The following is a 17,763-nucleotide window of genomic DNA, read 5'->3' as shown; positions in this document are numbered from 1 at the left end:
GTATCAAATATGATACATTTGGCATTATAGGGTTAAGGTTAGCTTGCAGGGTGACTTTTCCTACATAGCAAAGGACGAAGGCAATTTTATTGTGACGTTTATATCATTGCTTCACTTTTCTTCAACTTCACAGTCACATGCTACTTTGTAGCTCTCCCATGAAATTCTAGTTTCAGTATAGAACATGAAAGGCACAGTGATGATGTATATCCTCTAGTTTTAGAGCAGATAAAGACACATTCTTAGAAGGATTAACGTTTCAGCTCTGCTGCTAAGCATGTTTTGCTCCTTTTTTTAAAACCAATCCGAATTGAACTGGCGATGTGAAGGTACCTGGTGGCTGAGATCCAACTACTCCCTGCTCCCCTAACCCTGCCTCAAGCATCTTTGCTGCTGTGTGGCATGCCAGCTGGGCTCAGTGCCAGTCGCATTTGCAACCACAAGGGACCCTTGTCTTTTAGCCTTGCCTAATGAAATGACAAAACAACAGATTTGCATATGCAGAAACAGGTGTTGTAACAGGTTTGATTCCTCTTGACCCAAGTTGTGTTAAAGACAGCAAGAACATAAAAAAAAAATATTAGAAAAAAAAAACTTTATGACCAACAGCTGCCTAGAGGTATTTAGGCTCTGATGGGCACTCAAGTCTGCACCATCTGGCCTCCTGTTTCCCAGAAGTGACAATCTAAATTAAAACCCACTCATCAAATATCATAAAAATAAACCATTGTTTTGCTTGCTCCATATGTTTTGACTACTTCATTTCATCCTCAGAGTTGCACTGGAAGCTGAACTTCACGGCCTATGATTGTGATTCAAGGAAAACCCAGGAAGACGCACAGAAGGCTGTAATTACCCACCCACCGATCTGCTGCCTTCAGACCAAAGCCCTGCGTCATTCTACACATTATCCAAGTCTATCCGACCCACATTACAAGGAAGAAACCAAAGTGGTGGAAACTACAGCCATTGTTTAGAATAAGATTAAGGGCTGCAAGATGTGCGGCGTTCAGATGATGAGAGACGATACATGCGAGTGCGGCAGCGATAAGTCCAGAGTTGAAAAGATGCATTTGTACAAATGTCAAATGTCTCTCCTCTACATTTTGACCACATTAAGTCCTGACACAAATGGGGCATGACTTGGAGCCTTCATGAATCTAGTGTACAACAACCTTTGCCTGACCATGGTCCTCTACACAACTGCCCCCACAAGCAAACTCCCTCTTTTTCATTGTGCCTCCTGTTTTTGTTTAGATGGGTGAAACAGAAGGACCAAACCCGAGACAGTCGTGACCCTGTGCGAGTGTTGTAACTTGGTCTAGAGCTATGCCAGCAGAAGGCAGCACCATATGCCCCCAGCCTGGAGCTGGATGCTCTTTCTGCAGCCTAATGTGCCTGTCAAAAACAGTTATTGTCATTACCCACCCCCAATGTTTTTCTTTCTACCCACAACACGTTCAAAATAAACATCTTATTTTCATCTATCTTTACTGTATAACTTTTTTTTTTATCTTAACAGTGCATTAGTGAAAAATTTTATGATTTTCATGCATTATTAAACAAGCTAGCGCCATTCTAAAAAAAAAAATCTAAGTAGTTAATTTTTTTTTCTAGCTCTATTTTTCATTTTGGTCAAGGTAAATTTAATCTTTTACTCTTCTTTTACTTACTGTAAGATATTTTGAAGATGTCTTGACAACAGTTGATGCATTCAAACAAGAGCTGAGGTACAGCTAATGCTCTTGGCCCCAGCGATGCCTCACATGATGTGTGACTGTTTACAAGTGACAAGGTTGATGGCTGAATGGTCTGAGCAACAGCGACCTTGCCTCTTACCACAAGTGACCCTCTGTCCCTTTTATTCAGGGGCAGACCCCCAAAACAAGTTGTTTTGTGTGTGTTTTTTTGTTATTTTTTGTGTGTGTGCCCGTGTATGTTTTTTACAAGCTTTAATGCCCCAAATGCAGTTTTGACCTGCAAGCATGCAAGTTTAGAAAGAACAAGCAAAATACATTATTTGAGTGGAGACAGTGGAGTTTGTTTAAATATGGAGGAGCATCAGAATCTTTGGAACATGACCAAAAAAGATAAGGAGTTTCAAAATGTAAAAACAATAAGTCATGTACAGGGAATGAGGCATGAGGTTTCTGCATAAAGTGCAGCTTGTGATGAAGCAGTCTAAAAAAAACAGGCTGGACGTTCCTTTGATTTTCAGCAGGTGTGTTTAGAGTATGCTTTTCAAATTTTTTTTTTATGATGGAAGTGGGAAAATTTGTGTATATCTATCTATCTATCTATCTATCTATCTATCTATCTATCTATCTATCTATCTATCTATCTATCTATCTATCTATCTATCTATTTTTTTTATATACCATTTACAAATTTTTGGAAAGAACTCTCCACAAAAAAATGCACATGCACAACCCTGTAATCGCTCCAGAGAGGGAACGCCTATTGAAAACGTGCATGTGCATGCACGAGCGAGTGCAAGTGCATACTTAAAAGTTGCTGTTTGAATCGCTCATACAAGCTTACTTGTATGAGAAGAAGAAGATATGCAATTTTTCCACTATATCAGACTCACCACCGCTAAGTGAAAATAGGGACGAGCACGTAGGACGGCCTTACGTAAACATATCACTAGAATGATTGACAATTTGAAGGACCACTTATTTTCATGATCCACCCAGAAAAAAAAATCCTCCACTATGCCTTTAATATTTGTTTTCTCCATATATATATATATATATATATATATATATATATATATATATATATATATATATATATATATATATATATATATGAAAAAACACTGTTAACACAATCTTAAAATCTGTTTTCTTTCAACTTTCCCTCTTCCTTTTCATGTTGTCCATTTGTTTCTGGCTCTAAAACCCCCAAAACTGACAAACCAAACATGACATCTGACACAAATGAAAACAAAGGAAATTCTACACTAGATTACTGCAAGTAAGTTCCTAGCAATCTCCCCTATAATCCACATGTCTTGACCCCACCCTGTACAGCTTTCTCCAGCCAAGGAGTCACATTGGTTCTCGTCGGCTCAGAGTCAGTCTAGTCGGGCTTTAAGAAGTGACCCAGAGCGTAACTAAAAAAGTCTGAGCTCTCTCCAGACTTTTAGTAACTGGGGCACACAAAACATCATTACCGTGATGTGGATAATTACAGTGCAAAAAGGGGGTGACCTGTTAAGCGTGTAATGCACCCTTTTATCTTGAGAAGTCAATCTTTCTGAGGCTGTTTGCAGTGTATGATCCCAGTAAACAAATGTTTTTGTGCGGCACAAAAGTCCCATTAAAGGCCAAAAATGTCAAAACAGATTCCATCTCTTTGGGTTTTTTTTTATTTGTTTATTTTTGTCTTTTTACAGAGCGGAGGGAATCAAAGTGCAAGGGAGGAAAAGAAAAAAAAAGGGTTTGATCACTTCAGGTTGCTTTAACTTGCATAGAGGTTGTCATGGTAACATTTTTATGAGGTTAATAGATATAAAAAAAACCTGAACAGGTGCTATTTAAAAGCCTTCGAGTTCTGTAACAGAGCAAAGTTAGCCATCCATGAGTGGTTTTAGTAGATTTAGGCTCTGGGATGTGTTTAGTGAAAGTGATGCTGGTGTACCACTCTCTTAATAGTATTAACCACTTCCCCTGAAATGTAACAACACCTCAAGGGGTTTAGCGAGCAAGCTGTGTAATTACAGAAGGGGTTGGAAGGGGTGGGAGATGGGGCAATTCAGAAAAACAAAGAAATACTCCAAAAAATAGTTTGTGATATACTTTCCAGCGTTGATCTAAACTTATACACAAATTTAGCCAGTGTCAACTTAAAAGGTTTCCTGCATTCACCAGAAACGGCATGCAAAGTTTTTAATTGAGGGACAAATAAAAAGCTCCCTCTGCTTCGCCGCAGCTAGAAGCAATCATTTCCATATTTAAGACGCAATCCCACAAACAGCCAGCGTTCATCGAGCTGAAAGCAGCCGAATCTTAATTTTGATAAATGATTGAAACATATGACAGGGTATACACATTAATCCTGCGGAGGACATTCATTTTCCTATTACCATAATGTAGAGCACGACCACCCGATGATGAATGCAGCAATCAAAAAATGGGACGCGGCAAGAGAGAGGGGAGAGCCAGGGTAATAAGTGTGCTGGCTCCCAACATTGGTCACTCTTCATTTCTCCTATTGCCTGGGAAGGGGGGGATAATGCTTTTCAGTGACCTCACTTACTGCCGCAGACATCAACCCCAACAACAAGTAAACAGGAGAGCAGGAACAGCTCTAATTATGTCTTAAGAATTCATAAAAGGGAGCGTTTGAATAAAGGGGCGATTGTGCACTGTCGCAGGCATATTTCATGAGGGGCATTTACTGCCGCCTTAGCCTTTGAAGAGTGGGAGCTGCTGAGTGAATGGGGGGGGGGGACTTGGCCCACACCTGCATAACTGGGGAAGGGGAACACCTGTGCACCCTGCAGCCTGATCAAGGAGGCTGGCTGCAGCTAAATCCAAGGGGTGAAAGTGGATAAGAGGACAGGCCTAAAGAGTTCTTTTTACTATGTAGAATTCTCCCTGTATTTAAATGAGAGATGGCAAGACCCTTAGAGTGTGAGAAGGAATGTAGAATTAAGCTGTAATTGTAGGATCTTTATGATAAGACTTAATTATCTATCTCTTTCTGACTTGGAGTGGAATATAGAAAAATGGAGCATGCAACAACGGTAAGGTGATCACACTGCTGATAATATCTGTTGATAAGGTATTCGCCGGACCTATCTAAAATATAAATCTTAGAAAATCTTTGTGCATGTGTGCGCTTTTAAAGCAATGATGATGGCTATTAAATGGAGGAAGGCATGTACAGCTCTGAACATCGATGCATCAACGATCAGTTGTGCTAGAAAGAGGTAGTTAAGTAAAATAAACTTCTTAACATGCTCATGCTTAATATTTCTGTCATAATCAAAACAAAGCAAATGCCAGTCATTTGTCCAAAATGAGAAAACGGTCAAAAGAAAAAACAAAAAATGCTTTTTTTTTAGAGCTTAAGTCAATATGCATTTTTCAACCTGATAGTAATATTATCGCTTAGAGGTTAGAGACATCTATGTAGATTAATTCTAAATCACAACAAATTAGAGCCTAATTAAAGGGTTTGTTTTTTGCTGCAATTTAACAGACATCAGAAGAAAAATAAAAAATACAATTGTGTTGGTAATAAAGACCAAAAATGGGTTTAAACAAGCAGTATTGCTAAAAAGGGCTGATTCCATAAATGTCCTCAGACTTTATATATATATATATATATATATATATATATATATATAAATTATTTTTTTTTTAATAATAGGCCTAAGTAAACATTAAACACGAAAATTTAATTGAAATAAACAGAAAATAACTAAATAAATCTTTAAAAAAAAGTAGTAAGATAATAAACTTCTGCATTAAATACATTCTGGTTATTGCAATTTAGAGTATGATACCTATAATTAAATAATTTGCAGGTATTAAAATGCACGTTTTTTCCAAAGTTTGAGCGCTAATAACCATAGTAAAGTTTAAAGCGCTTATCTGAAAAGAACGCGCAACTTGTAAACAAACGCGCTGTCTTTAGTTGGGTATTTAAAAACACCGGGCAAACTTTTAATACCACGATCCACCTTTTCTGACAATAAAAGTTCAAAGAATAAGATTTGTTTGGGGAAAAAACAAACAAACAAACAAACCAAACTTACCACACTCAATCAAAAATAAGGCAGGATTATTTCCCTGTCGTTAAAAGTCAAAAGAGACGCACCAGGTGAGAAGTCGTCTTCCTCCTTTTCTAGACTCGCGGCGATGTTCGCACGTGATCGTCCGAGAGGGTAGAAAGCAAACAACAAGACAAGAAGCGCTGGTGTAAATAACTAAGCCTTAAAAAAAAGCAAAAAAAAAAAGCTCAGTATTCCTCTGCTGGGCAATGCTGTCGGGAGACACACACCCTCCTCTCCTCCTGCTGTCTCTCGTCAACGCTGCTGTTATTACTAATGCAACAGAGAGGGAAAAAGCAGTACACTGAGTCCTGTTTGAATGACGCGCAATGCGAGAAAGAAGCGCCTTGTTTTCTTTTTTTTTCTTTTTTAAACCCCCCTCGTTACGATTCAAACACACAAGCTGTATCCCAAGAAAGCACGCGCGTATATTTGGGACTAGAAACCCCCCCGTGGGGGAAGGAAGGCACTTGCTTGTACCACAGAGGAGTGTGTTATTATTTGGGGGGGTAAGCTTCTGCTTCCCCCCCCCCCTTGTGACGTCAGGATACCTACCGTGTAAATAAAACTAATTATTATAAACTTTTTTTTTTTTTGGTCGCTTTATCGACGAGCGCGTGACGTGTAACACTTCCTGTGCAACTATCCGCACGCGACCGAGTCGGTAAACTTCAAACAGGCAGAACAAACACTCTCCACGTGCTGAAATTTGACGTTATTAGGAAATCTGGAAAAAAATAAATAAAAATAAATCAATATGTATTTAAGAAATATTGAAATATTTTAACTTTAGAAGCTCTCAGCGCGATGCATATTTAATTTTTTAATTTTTTTTTTTATATATCAATCTGAATCAATTAGGTAAATATGAATGTATTAAAGGAATTACGGAATTCCAGATATGTACTTTTTTTGTTGATATATATTAGAAAATTTCTAACAAGAGGAAAAACTGTTTTTTTCTGCACATTGCATTTAGTAGCAAAAGATTATTTATAGGCTTATATATATATAATATAAAGGACGATATCATTAATAAAAGACAGCAACACTGTTTTACTAACTAATATACAGGTACAAAAAAAATTACGTAGCTTATTTTTAATCAAAATATATCAAAGGATGTAAGCAGTTCAAGATGTTTCTTTTGATACGTAAATCGATTTATTGCGTATTTTTTCCTGTTAATCTTTGACCGGATCAACATAGTCTAATATTAATTTTTTATTTATTATTTTATTTTTATTTTTTTTCCCACCTGATGCTCAATTCTTCACCACGAATACGTTTATGGGGAATACCTAGGCTATCAGATTAAGCAATTTGGGGATGAGTTTCTTTTATGTGAAAATAATAAATAAATAAAAGGATATAGTGTGTCACATTTGGTCTTATCCACATTTTGAAAATGTTACATTTCATTTTTTAAAGTGATTTACGAATCGTTGACATGTGATTTACAGTCTAATAAATATGTTTATATTAAATTTAACAAACCATATATATTTTCTTTTACTATTAAAATAATTTAGCTGATCTTCATGTATTTATCATCAGTCTTGCAGCATATTTAAATGTCATCTTTTTTGTCTTGTAAACAACAATTTTCGAATCATTGTGTTCGATTAAACGTCGTGCATTCTTTTATTTTTTTTTATGCACATTATACATTTTTTATTTATTTCATAGATATATACTTCTACCTTCATCTTTTGATTTTTTTTTTTTTATTTCACCAAACCTTTCCGCTCAAAAAAATAAGTTTTGCATCCAATGAGAGAGAAATGCGCGTAGGGGTTGTGGTGGTAGCATGCTGCCACCTAGCGGTTATTTCTCAATATTGTACCTACACTAACATGGACAATGAACTTCAGTGAACTTTTATATAAATATATATATATCTTACCTGTTAAAAAAATAATAATACATAAAAATGTGACATTAACTATACTCTTGAAACTTATTCTGGCTAGGCAATTAAAATTAAACAAATTTAGATATTCTGGCCTAATGTATTAACTATTTTTGATCAAATAGTGCCATCTACTTATGTGCTGAACATACAAGTATTTGCTGTCCACAATATACGAACAGATCGTTCTGGTGTTTATTCTATTTGTACAAAAATCACATTTTATTGTGAAAAAAATGTGGGTTTGCAACACTGCATTTGTATGAGACGACAAAAATGCAATTAAAAGAAGAGATCTTTGGTTTCAGAATCTTGTAATAATGAGTGCTTTAAGTACAAATTTCCACTCACTTACCTCTCAGAGGTAATAATGCAAGCTCTAAAGTCTATTGACAACAATTGCTTCTTATGGGATTGTTGTCGGAAAATTTAATTTCTGTTCTTTCCTTGTCAGTATATTGATGTATGCTATTTACTCTCTAGAAATTTTTTTTTTTTAACTCAATTTGTTTCACCTGCAAGGCCACCAAATGTCTGAGTCGGAGGTGGTAATAGACAAGCCATACCTTTTTCAATAACAAAACTACATACTTTCTCAAGGTAACTGTTTAACCAAAGTGTCTGTGATTGTTTTGATATGCGTTAAGAGCAAGGGGACAACTTTGTCTAAGTTAGAACTGGGCAGACCATCATGCTGTGAATGTGAGTGTCTTTTTCTCCTTTACTTTGCAAAGTAAATAAAGTGCCAACTGAGTAAAATCCATCAATCTCCTTTATTTAACTGGATTGAATAGTTGAAAACTTTTTTCACACAACAGGGATATAGTTTCATATCTTAGTTTAGATCTTTAAATCTTTAAGCATCAAATCTTGGAAAACAGAGTCCAGCACAGAACAACAGTTTTAAGTTTTTCTGTTTATGATGAAATACATCTAGGTCACCTTCTCAGGTGCATATTTTGCATATTTGTAGAAAGCTACAGTCCAATATATCGTTTGAAAACTTTCATATTTTTAAAACTTCATAACCACAAACTTACATTTATTTCATTAGAATGCTATGTGAAGTATTGCACAATCATGTAGTAAAAGTAAAAAAACAAACAAACAAAAACTCTTAAAAGCTGTGATGTAATTCTATTTTAATCCACTACTTAAGTAGCAGGTGCAAGATTTCAGTGTCTCTACCAGGATTGCTAATAAAGAATCATTTCATATATAGCTTTTTCTTGAAAAAAAAAAGTTCCAACTTACTAACATTACATAAAAAAAAACATCTGAACAGCATTTTTGTTTCTGTAACACACTCCATTGGACTTCTGTGTCTATTCTAAATTGCCTGCTCTAACATATGTAGCTTTAATACTTTGATCCAAGCTGTTTCCCTGTAGTCCAAGCTGCAATGACAGTTAACCTCTGCTGGATCCTCAGGTTTTTCTGCTCTCTCCAGCAGCTGTTCCCGCAGAATTGTCCTCAATATAGCTACATTCATTCCCCTATCAACACTGATGACCATTACTACAGCATGATGCAGCCACCACAAGGTTTCACAAGTTTAGTGGTATGTACATAGTTTGTTTTTGCAACAAATACATTTTGACTAGAGGCCAGAAAACCATGTTTTAGACTGAACTGAGCAGAGCACCATAATATGTGCATTTGCTTTGTCCCTTATCGTCTACAGTAAAAAATTAAAATTGAATTTTACTTCTCACATAATTTTTTCACAATGCCTTAAAAAATAATAGTGAATCGGTTTTACTGCATCAAAGCAGGAGAATCAGAGTAAAAGGGACTGTAAACAAATGCAGGAGACACTGCTTTAAACTTTTTTTCCCCAATTACAAACAAAAATAAATCTGGGAATCATTTTTGTTACATTACAATGATCAACAGCCATATCATCCGGCTGTAAAATGTCGATATAGCACCCACAGCCCTAGGTTAGTAATATGTCAATTATTTTGCAAGGGGCCCTGCTAATACATGAAACTTCCAAAGCAGAGTAACAAAACTTGTATTGGTGAAAATTAATCCTCTGGGGTCAGTGTTCAGCGTCAGCTCCCCAGCAGAGGGGAGAGTGATACTCTGCTGCAAGTGGACACCTTAGTCATGCAGAGCCAGTTGCTGGAGCTGCGCCATCTCAATTGTACACAACTTGAGGTTTTGAAGACATTTTTTTGGTCTCTGTCTAAAATCTCCATAACATATAGAGAAAGTCTTTTAAAATATATAGCCAATAGAAAGAAAGGGAACTACATTCATAGTAAAGCTGGTATTGGTTGTTATTGTCTTTTCCGCCATACGAAGGAAGCATATTTGTGGAGAATAACTGAAAGGATAAACGCTCAGCCCAGTTTAGCTGTGTCCTATTATTAGGCCTGGCTCAGTCTCTCAGCGCTCAGCTGTAACTGAACTCCATCTGTCAAGTCACGTCCTCTTCCTGCTCTCCCCCACTCAGCATTGCTGCAGCCAGGCTAGGGGACATTCGGGTCTGTGGCACCCCACAATCCAGGCATACAGCAGGACAGTTGAGCAGCTGCCTCACCTCACCTCACACGATGGAGGCTCTGATTGTCCAACCGCATGAAGGTGAGAGAGGGATGCATGAAGAGGAGGAATATGAAAAAAATGGGGAACTGGATGAGGGAGAAATTGAGCCCTCGTCTCCTGTGGCATCTAGATCAGAGGACGACACTGATGAGGATTCAGAACCTGAGCCACCGCCTGTTATTCGAAGGAAAGTGTCATTCGCAGATGCGTTTGGCCTTGACCTGGTTTCGGTTAAGGAGTTTGACAACGCTGAGGTGACAGAATCCGAGGCTAGCTGGTCTGATGGGAGGAAGGTGGTCCAATCACCAGAGGAAATCTATTTGTCTTGCTTGTTTACAGTCCCCTCATCCACAGAAGAGTTGGATCAGAAGCTGTGCGAGCAGATGGTGGAGCTGGAAAGCATTGAGCTTCTCCCGGGAACCACAACTCTCCGGGGCATCATCCGTGTGGTCAACCTCTGCTACAACAAGAGCGTCTATGCTCGGGTGACTTTGGATCGCTGGAGCAGCTACTTTGATCTGCTGGCAGAGTATATACCAGGCTCTAGCGATAGGAGAACAGACCGGTTCACATTCAGGTACACTGTGGTTCCTCCATTTGAAAAAGAGGGAACTAGAGTGGAGTTCTGCCTCCGATATGAAACTCCAGTGGGCACTTTCTGGGCAAATAACAAAGGGATGAACTATGTGATGTTCTGCCACCAAAAGACACCAATAAAGGACCATGTGACTCCAACAGAAGAGGAGAGCAGCAGTTACAAGAGCAAAAGAAGCTGCCTGAAGGCCAACAGGTGAGATAAGTCTATAACCTTCTGAGGGTTTGCTAAAACACAGGCAGAGGCAAGTGAAGGCCCAAGGCAGTAATCTGAGACAGTGAGGGGTTTCTACCTACTCTGTGCTGCTCCTCTAATAAATGGAGCTTAAAACAATAAAAAAGCCTGTGAAGGGCCCATTGTCTGTTTACACTAAGTTGTTATGCAAGTACTGAGTGAGAGGTATGTAGCCCACATGACACATTTTTCCCTTTTATGGTCAAATGTCAGTGCATGGTTTCCATGACGTCCAAGTCTAGCCTTTCCTTTTGGACACTACATGCACAAACATTTTTGTTTAACTCTCCAAATCATAACTATGACAGCCCTTATTTTAATATTCCTCTAGTATTTCTTTTTCTCCTTTACATTTTGTCGCATTACTACCAAAATAGGCAAGATATTTTACTTACATTTGATGTGATTGAACAGCAAAGGAACACAAGTCATAGAAGGTAATCATACATGATTTTTAAGTTTTATTTTACAAAAACAAAACAAAAGAACCTTGGGAATGTGCAGTGCATATGCACTTAGCATACTTAAAAGAGTCACATGAAAGGAGTTGCAATAATGAGTCACCCAAGTAGGTAGCAAATTACCTATGCATTGTGTTGAAGTTTCACACAGCTTGAGGTTATATTATTCTGAACATCTCATGAAGCACTGTTCAGTCCATCAGAAGAGCAAACGCACAAGATGATGGTTCATCCATCTGAATTAAAAGACCAGGCTATGTCAGTATTGTGCAAAACCATAGCCAAGAACTCACTTGGGGATCTATTGACAAGACACCTTACTTTTGCACTTCTCACATTTGGCCCTTATTGAAGAAAGGAAACACGAAACTCAGTCTTATTACAATATAATGGTGAAAAAAAAAAAATCTTCAGAAGGGACACTAAGGCTAGCAAAAGTTAAATGGAAGAAGGTCAGAATAAAAAATGCTAACATAATGATAACAGATAATCCTAACAGAACTGAACTGAACTGATTGCAAAGAATATACGCATCATTTCAGGGTCCCAAACAGGCAAAGCTTATACAGACAGATCTAGAAAAAAATTGAAGTTAAAACTGATAGGATGTTCCACAAAAAAAGAATAAAAAAAAAACATTTTTTATTTCACCATATAATCCCCTGCTGTACAAAAGACTATAATATTATAATGCTTTGGATTTACTGTGAAAAAATTTTGGAGTATAAACAGTTTTTTGAGGAACTTTATATAGTGCAACATGCAGCAGAATGGATTTGATGAAGTGAATGCATACAGTATTTGTGAGTCAATAAGCATATACTTCTTTGACCAGCAGGAACGAAGAAATTGAGGAGAAAAACAGAGAGAGCGCACACACCAGTATGGCTGCTGCAGGTTTGTACAAGGCAGCTTCTCATTTATACAAAGATGTACATACAGTATACAATATATGTGTGTAACGGTGTATTTGAGACATTTTTGGCACTTTTGTATTTCTTTTGCAGATTTGGAATTGATCAATAAAGTACAAAAGACTTGTGGGGAGAGAACTTCACTTTCTCATAAGGACCAAAAACCATGGGTGAGGTTTAAAGAGGAATTCAGCCTTTATTAGAAGCATGTAACACCATCTAAACACTTTATTTTTAAGAGAAAACAAGGTTTTTCCATAAAACTGAATTAAATTTCAAACACTCAAACATTTGAGCCTGTATGAGTGTAAAAGTACATTTTCAGAGAAATGTATCTGAATATGATCATAGCCACATTCTCATTTGAAACGCAGGTAACCTAACACTTTAGAAACTATGACTAATAATAACAGCACCCTGCTTGTATATATGCTGGATAACTGATGATGTAAACCAACACAAGGTAATTCAAAGAAGTTTCAGCAGTGTTACATGGCGTTGCATCACCACATTAATGTTACAAAAAGTATTCTATGAATGCCAGTGCTGGGATTCAATTAAGTTGATGACCTTTAAAGACAAATAGTCCAGGTGGTATCTGGGCTTTAGTTTAAGTGAACACCAAAGCTGACTTTTGACTTTTCGCTTTCTTGACAGGTGGAAAGCGTGAAAAGCCGACGCAGAGCAATCCGTTTGGCACGCGTGCAAGATTACCTTTGCCAGAAAGAGCAGCAGCAATCAAAGGCATTTCCACATGACTCAGCCTGTGGCCAAAAGGTTTCTCAGCATGTGTCAGCTGTGCTGGGTGACTCCCCCAGCTATGTCTATAAATCCCAAAAGGTGCAATCAAGTGAGAGTCCACGGGTACTTACCTACCATCAGATTCCCCTGCTCTCCTTGGACTGGAACAGTCATACACCTGAACAGCCGGGCACTGCCGATGTCGATCACATCTTGGCTGCTAGAGCTAAAATTACTTTGTCAAAAGAGTCAGTAGAAAATACACCAACTGTTAATGATATGTGGGAGAGCTTTTCCAAGACTATACATGATAGTAAAACTAAGGAAACATCTGTGAGTGATGTATGGCAGGTTTTTCTAAATAGATCTAGCTGCAAACATTACTCTGATGTGCCAGAGTCAGAGTGGCTCCAGACAACGGCACCAGTGCTCCCTTCAAATAGTTCGAAGTCGCTAATCCAAGATTCTGAAGAAAGTCAAGCATTTCTGGAGGTGAGAGGTACACCCAAAACCTTACATAGCCTAGCTTCGTGTCAGTTACTGTCAGACAGTTGCGAAACATTGTTGGATGCCAATGACTCGAAGGCTAAAGATAATAAGGCGGAACAGGCATGTGTCAGCAGGCCAGAGGATGACAACCAAGCGACACAAGATGCATCCCAAAGGTCAGAGACAAACTCCGTAACAGACACTCCAAAGGAATTCAACCTCAAGAGGGCAACTGCTCTGTCTATGGACAACGCTGACAATCCAACGGAGTGTCACAAATGTAAGGACTGGGAGCAAGAAGGCAAAGCGATAATAGAAACAGTGGGAAGAGGAGAAGCGGAGCCCTTTGCATTGCACACACCTGACTCAGTAACAAGCTCAGGGGAGTCAGAGACAACAGATATGACAGTAATGCCAGAGAATCCGAATGCCAGCCATGTTGATACAATCTCACCAGATGCAAAACAGGATGGGGGGGTTTCTTCAAGCAGGGAGCGAGAGGTTACAGGCACTGCACACAATGAGATAGATGACATTGTGGCATTTAGGGAGACAATCAGCAAGGAGACAAGGGACAAGGACAGCTATGTCTTTGCTGCATCCAGGAAAGGAAAGGAGGAGGAGGAGATCATGATGAACTATACGGCAAAGGAAGTGCAAACAGAAAAGGAAATATTTAGGCCAGGTGAATGTAAAGAATTTAATAATCCCCTAAGGAATGCAGATAAAATCCAGCATGAGGAATTCAGGCAAAGCCCAAATGGGAAGATTAATGAGAATGAGACAGAGACAACCAAAAGACATGCAGATGGATTTGGCTTACAGCAAATCGATGAGGAAAATACAGAGAAAGAAATAAATATTTTAGTGGACAAAAACAAAGATGGTTCATCCAGTAACTTTAGCATAGGGGTAATAAAAGCAGAGGTAGGAGCTACTATGACAGAAAGCAAAGAAATAGACGATGTAACTAATGAAGGAAGTAAGCTAACTAATATATTGGATGACGTACAGTGTAAACATGATGATAGGTCAGCCTCCTTGCTTATGAAAGAACATAATATACAGTCAGTGTCTGTCAAAGTGAATGAAGAGCTTCTTGTTCAAAATAGGGAAGACTTTCCTCTCATACAGATAAAACAAAGTGATGACCAGGAATTTAACATGGAGCAACAGGAGATTAGATATGATGGAAAAGAAATAGATAAAAAAGAAACAGGTCCTTTTGCAGAGTTGAGTCCCATTGTTGATTCATCAGAAGTAATATTTTGCCAAAATAAGGATAATACACAAATACCTTGTCATCCTGATCAATATGATCCCTTGGAGATGGTCAAACCAAGATTGACAGACCCCCAGAAACATTTACAGAGTCAAAAACCCAATTCAAGTCGAGACTTAAATCCAGAAGAACTAATGGCAAAGAGGAATTATTCCAAGAAAGACACTTCAGCAGAACATGGATCTGAAGCATCAAGAGGAGCAAAACAAGACCATAGTAAGGAAGATGAGAAACTCTGTGGTGAAAGGCTTAAAATAGAGGCAATGAGGGAGTTGATGGGTAATCCGGAGAGCCCTTGGGGGGAGAATAAGATTGTGAGGAAAAGACAAGAATCATCAGCAGAAGTTACAAGCCCCCCACATGTTGAACATAACAAACTGAGAGAGGGAACAAAAGATCCCATTACAGTAGAAAATAGTCCTGCACTTGAAGTGACACAGTCAGAATTGGAGCCATTGTCCATAGAAAGATTTGGAGAAAATTTGGTTTGTAGCATCTTGGAAGAGGTTTTTGCTCAGAAGTTGAAACCTACTACTTGGCATCCAAGTACTGTTGGTGACACAAAAGGCCGGCTGACAGAGACAACTCAAGATCACTGTCCAGTTGATGAGAAAAACTTGAGCGACCCTTTAGATTCAAGTATGTTTCTCTTGACAGAATTTTCAGTAGATTCATCTGCAAATCTATGCCCAGGCCTAGAGCCAACTTTGTTCACCGAAGACAATGAAAACTCCTCCATCGACATAACTAAGCCCCTTTCCATGGCAGAGGAGATCAACAGGCCTTCTGAATTACAGTCTGATTTGGATTCAACTGTATATCGGACCCCAATAGCCCATAGTGAAGAGCCGACATATAAAAGAACCCAATCCCTTAGCTATTCAAAGGATCAGGAGAGCAGGTCAACAATTAAAGCCAGGTCAGTTCCTCATCCAGAGAAAGATTTTGAAATAGAAGACTGCATATTTGTTACTACCGAGAGATTTGATCAATCTTCCAACCTTTCCAAAAAATATCAGAGCTCTTCTGAAAAATTAAAAGAGTCAAATGCCCTTTTATGGTGGACTGTATTGTACACTATCAGTCACATTACCAAATTACTAATCTGTGCACTCTTGATTGGGGGATTCTTTGTTGCAGTTTTCCTCTATGATTTCCCATCCTTTTTCGCACTCTACACTTTTTCAATATCTTGTTGGATTTTTAAGTGGAAGAGACAGCAGGTAAGGACAGGTGATAAGACTACAGAATAGGTTAGGTTTCATGTCTTCCCATGGATTCATTTTGGGGAGACCACATTTAAGATAAAATAACACCAAGTGCAATATTCTATTGATACGTGTGAGTGATTTAGAATTTTTATTTTGCCTATATCTTTTGTAATTCAATGTTGTAACCCTAACCAAACAAAGTTTGTTTGGATCAGGAGCATATGCAAACCAAATATTAAAATGTTTTTTGTTGTTTGCTTAAGGCAGTTAAGTTCTGAACTTGAAATAAAATTATGTATTGAATGCGACAATAGATAGATGGTATTCATAGTATTCACACTATGCTTGAGTTGAGTTGTTAGTTAATGAAAATATTGTGCAAAACCTTTTTTGTCCAACGTGTGTACATTTGCAGTGTTTTTGGGCCCAACACAATTTCGTTCAATAAAATGCATTCACAGGCTTTTTCATGCCTTCCACTGTATTATTTTTTATTCTTATTTTCTTGGCAAATCTGTCTTTTCAAAACTTTAAGTTCAAATATTTCATGATAGAAGGGCTGCTGTTTCAAGAGTTTCTATATTTTGCCTGCGTGTTGTTTCCTCTAGGAACTCCAGGTTTTTCCCAAAGCCAAAAAAACTAAAACAAACAACACAACAACAACAAAAAAACTCCACTTCAGGCAACTTTTATTCATAGGCTAAAAAGTTTTACTCAACAGCAGCTTGAGGAACAAGTCTGAAGTCTGACGTATCTCCTCTGACCTCCACTCTTTCTTCTGGTTAAACTAGAACACTCTGTAATGCCTTAACAATTCACAAGAGCTGGCAGAACTTTGATCTTCCCTGTGGTTTGTGTTCAGTAGAAACACACCTACATAAGTAGTATGCAACATAATGATAAAGACATCTTTATTAATTTTGAAGCACTTGAAATGACAATAGATTACGCCTAATGCCAGTGTAAAAACTGCAGTCATTTTCAGTATCCCCACAAGGCTGTAATGGCTAGTAACACTGCTAGTGATACACAAGCATCTTGAGTGACACTGAGTTTCACTAGGAGTTACATGATCCTGTCTGGGGTATGTCGACCTTTTGTAAGTTGGCTCCATTTTCATGCTGGCACTTTTATCTATGTGGCAGTAAGCCAGGGCTACTCACCAGAAGGCACCTGACAAATCAACTACAATATATTAAGAGAAAGAGTAGCTTAGATCAGGAAGAAATCATGAAATAAAGATATCTAAATCAATGTGCTTGATGCTATTTGCATTATTGACAAGCTTGCAACCATCAGGAATTATATATGAATCTGCAGTGTATGCAGCAGAAGGCAGTAGCTGCACTTACAGTGAAACTATTTACATTTTGCAAGAAATAATGTAAGAGACATATCCAACTATGTAAGCATGTGAGCAAAACCAACATTTGAGGCCTAGATGCAAAATGAACCCACACAAAAACTAAAACTGCAAATGACTACACAATGTACACACAATGTACTGGCAGCACTGACTCACTGTGATTTTTTATTTTTGAGATGAGAAAACTGGAGATTAGGGCAGTTACTCACCTTTTATCAAG

At 38.0% G+C, this 17,763-nt stretch overlaps 2 protein-coding genes across 12 annotated transcripts in view; one reads left to right on the top strand and one right to left on the bottom strand.

Annotated features, from left to right (window-relative positions):
- The window catches only part of LOC107095319 (forkhead box protein P2-like), a 117,653-nt gene extending 111,417 nt beyond the window's left edge, over window positions 1–6,236 (bottom strand). For 2 of the 4 annotated variants that reach the window (XM_015391353.1, XM_015391357.1), the window contains exon 1: window positions 5,771–6,236. The gene's annotated coding sequence lies outside the window, so the exon portion shown is untranslated. The remainder of the gene's footprint in view (window positions 1–5,770) is intronic. The other 2 variants (XM_015391354.1, XM_015391358.1) reach the window with 2 other exon arrangements.
- LOC107095317 lies at window positions 4,533–16,631 on the top strand. Of its 8 annotated transcripts, XM_015391347.1 has the most exons (7): window positions 4,542–4,753; window positions 10,159–10,289; window positions 10,381–10,504; window positions 10,590–11,040; window positions 12,376–12,437; window positions 12,548–12,624; window positions 13,112–16,631. In XM_015391347.1, the coding sequence occupies exons 4-7, from the start codon at window positions 10,634–10,636 to the stop codon at window positions 16,217–16,219; spliced, it is 3,654 nt and encodes a 1,217-aa protein (XP_015246833.1). In that variant the 5' UTR covers window positions 4,542–4,753; window positions 10,159–10,289; window positions 10,381–10,504; window positions 10,590–10,633; the 3' UTR covers window positions 16,220–16,631. The 8 variants fall into 8 exon arrangements, with proteins under 8 accessions (XP_015246837.1, XP_015246838.1, XP_015246832.1 ...); XM_015391346.1 differs by having other exon boundaries at window positions 4,541–4,753; window positions 10,159–11,040; window positions 12,379–12,437; XM_015391345.1 differs by having other exon boundaries at window positions 4,541–4,753; window positions 10,159–11,040.
- The last annotated feature ends 1,132 nt before the right edge of the window (window positions 16,632–17,763 follow it).

The sequence above is a fragment of the Cyprinodon variegatus genome, unplaced genomic scaffold (assembly GCF_000732505.1).
Source record: "Cyprinodon variegatus isolate N-32 unplaced genomic scaffold, C_variegatus-1.0 Scaffold537, whole genome shotgun sequence".
In the NCBI taxonomy this organism is placed as follows: domain Eukaryota; kingdom Metazoa; phylum Chordata; class Actinopteri; order Cyprinodontiformes; family Cyprinodontidae; genus Cyprinodon; species Cyprinodon variegatus.
The sequence above is the reverse complement of the archived record's forward strand: the minus strand, read 5'-3'. Positions and strand labels throughout refer to the sequence as shown.

Coding starts and splice junctions, on each gene's coding strand:
- LOC107095317 (XM_015391345.1), top strand. CDS start 4,683: ATGATAAGACTTAATTATCTATCTCTTTCTGACTTGGAGTGGAATATA. Junction 4,754..10,158: donor AAATGGAGCATGCAACAACG/GTAAGGTGATCA, acceptor TCCCCCACTCAG/CATTGCTGCAGCCAGGCTAG. Junction 12,625..13,111: donor ATAAGGACCAAAAACCATGG/GTGAGGTTTAAA, acceptor CTTTCTTGACAG/GTGGAAAGCGTGAAAAGCCG.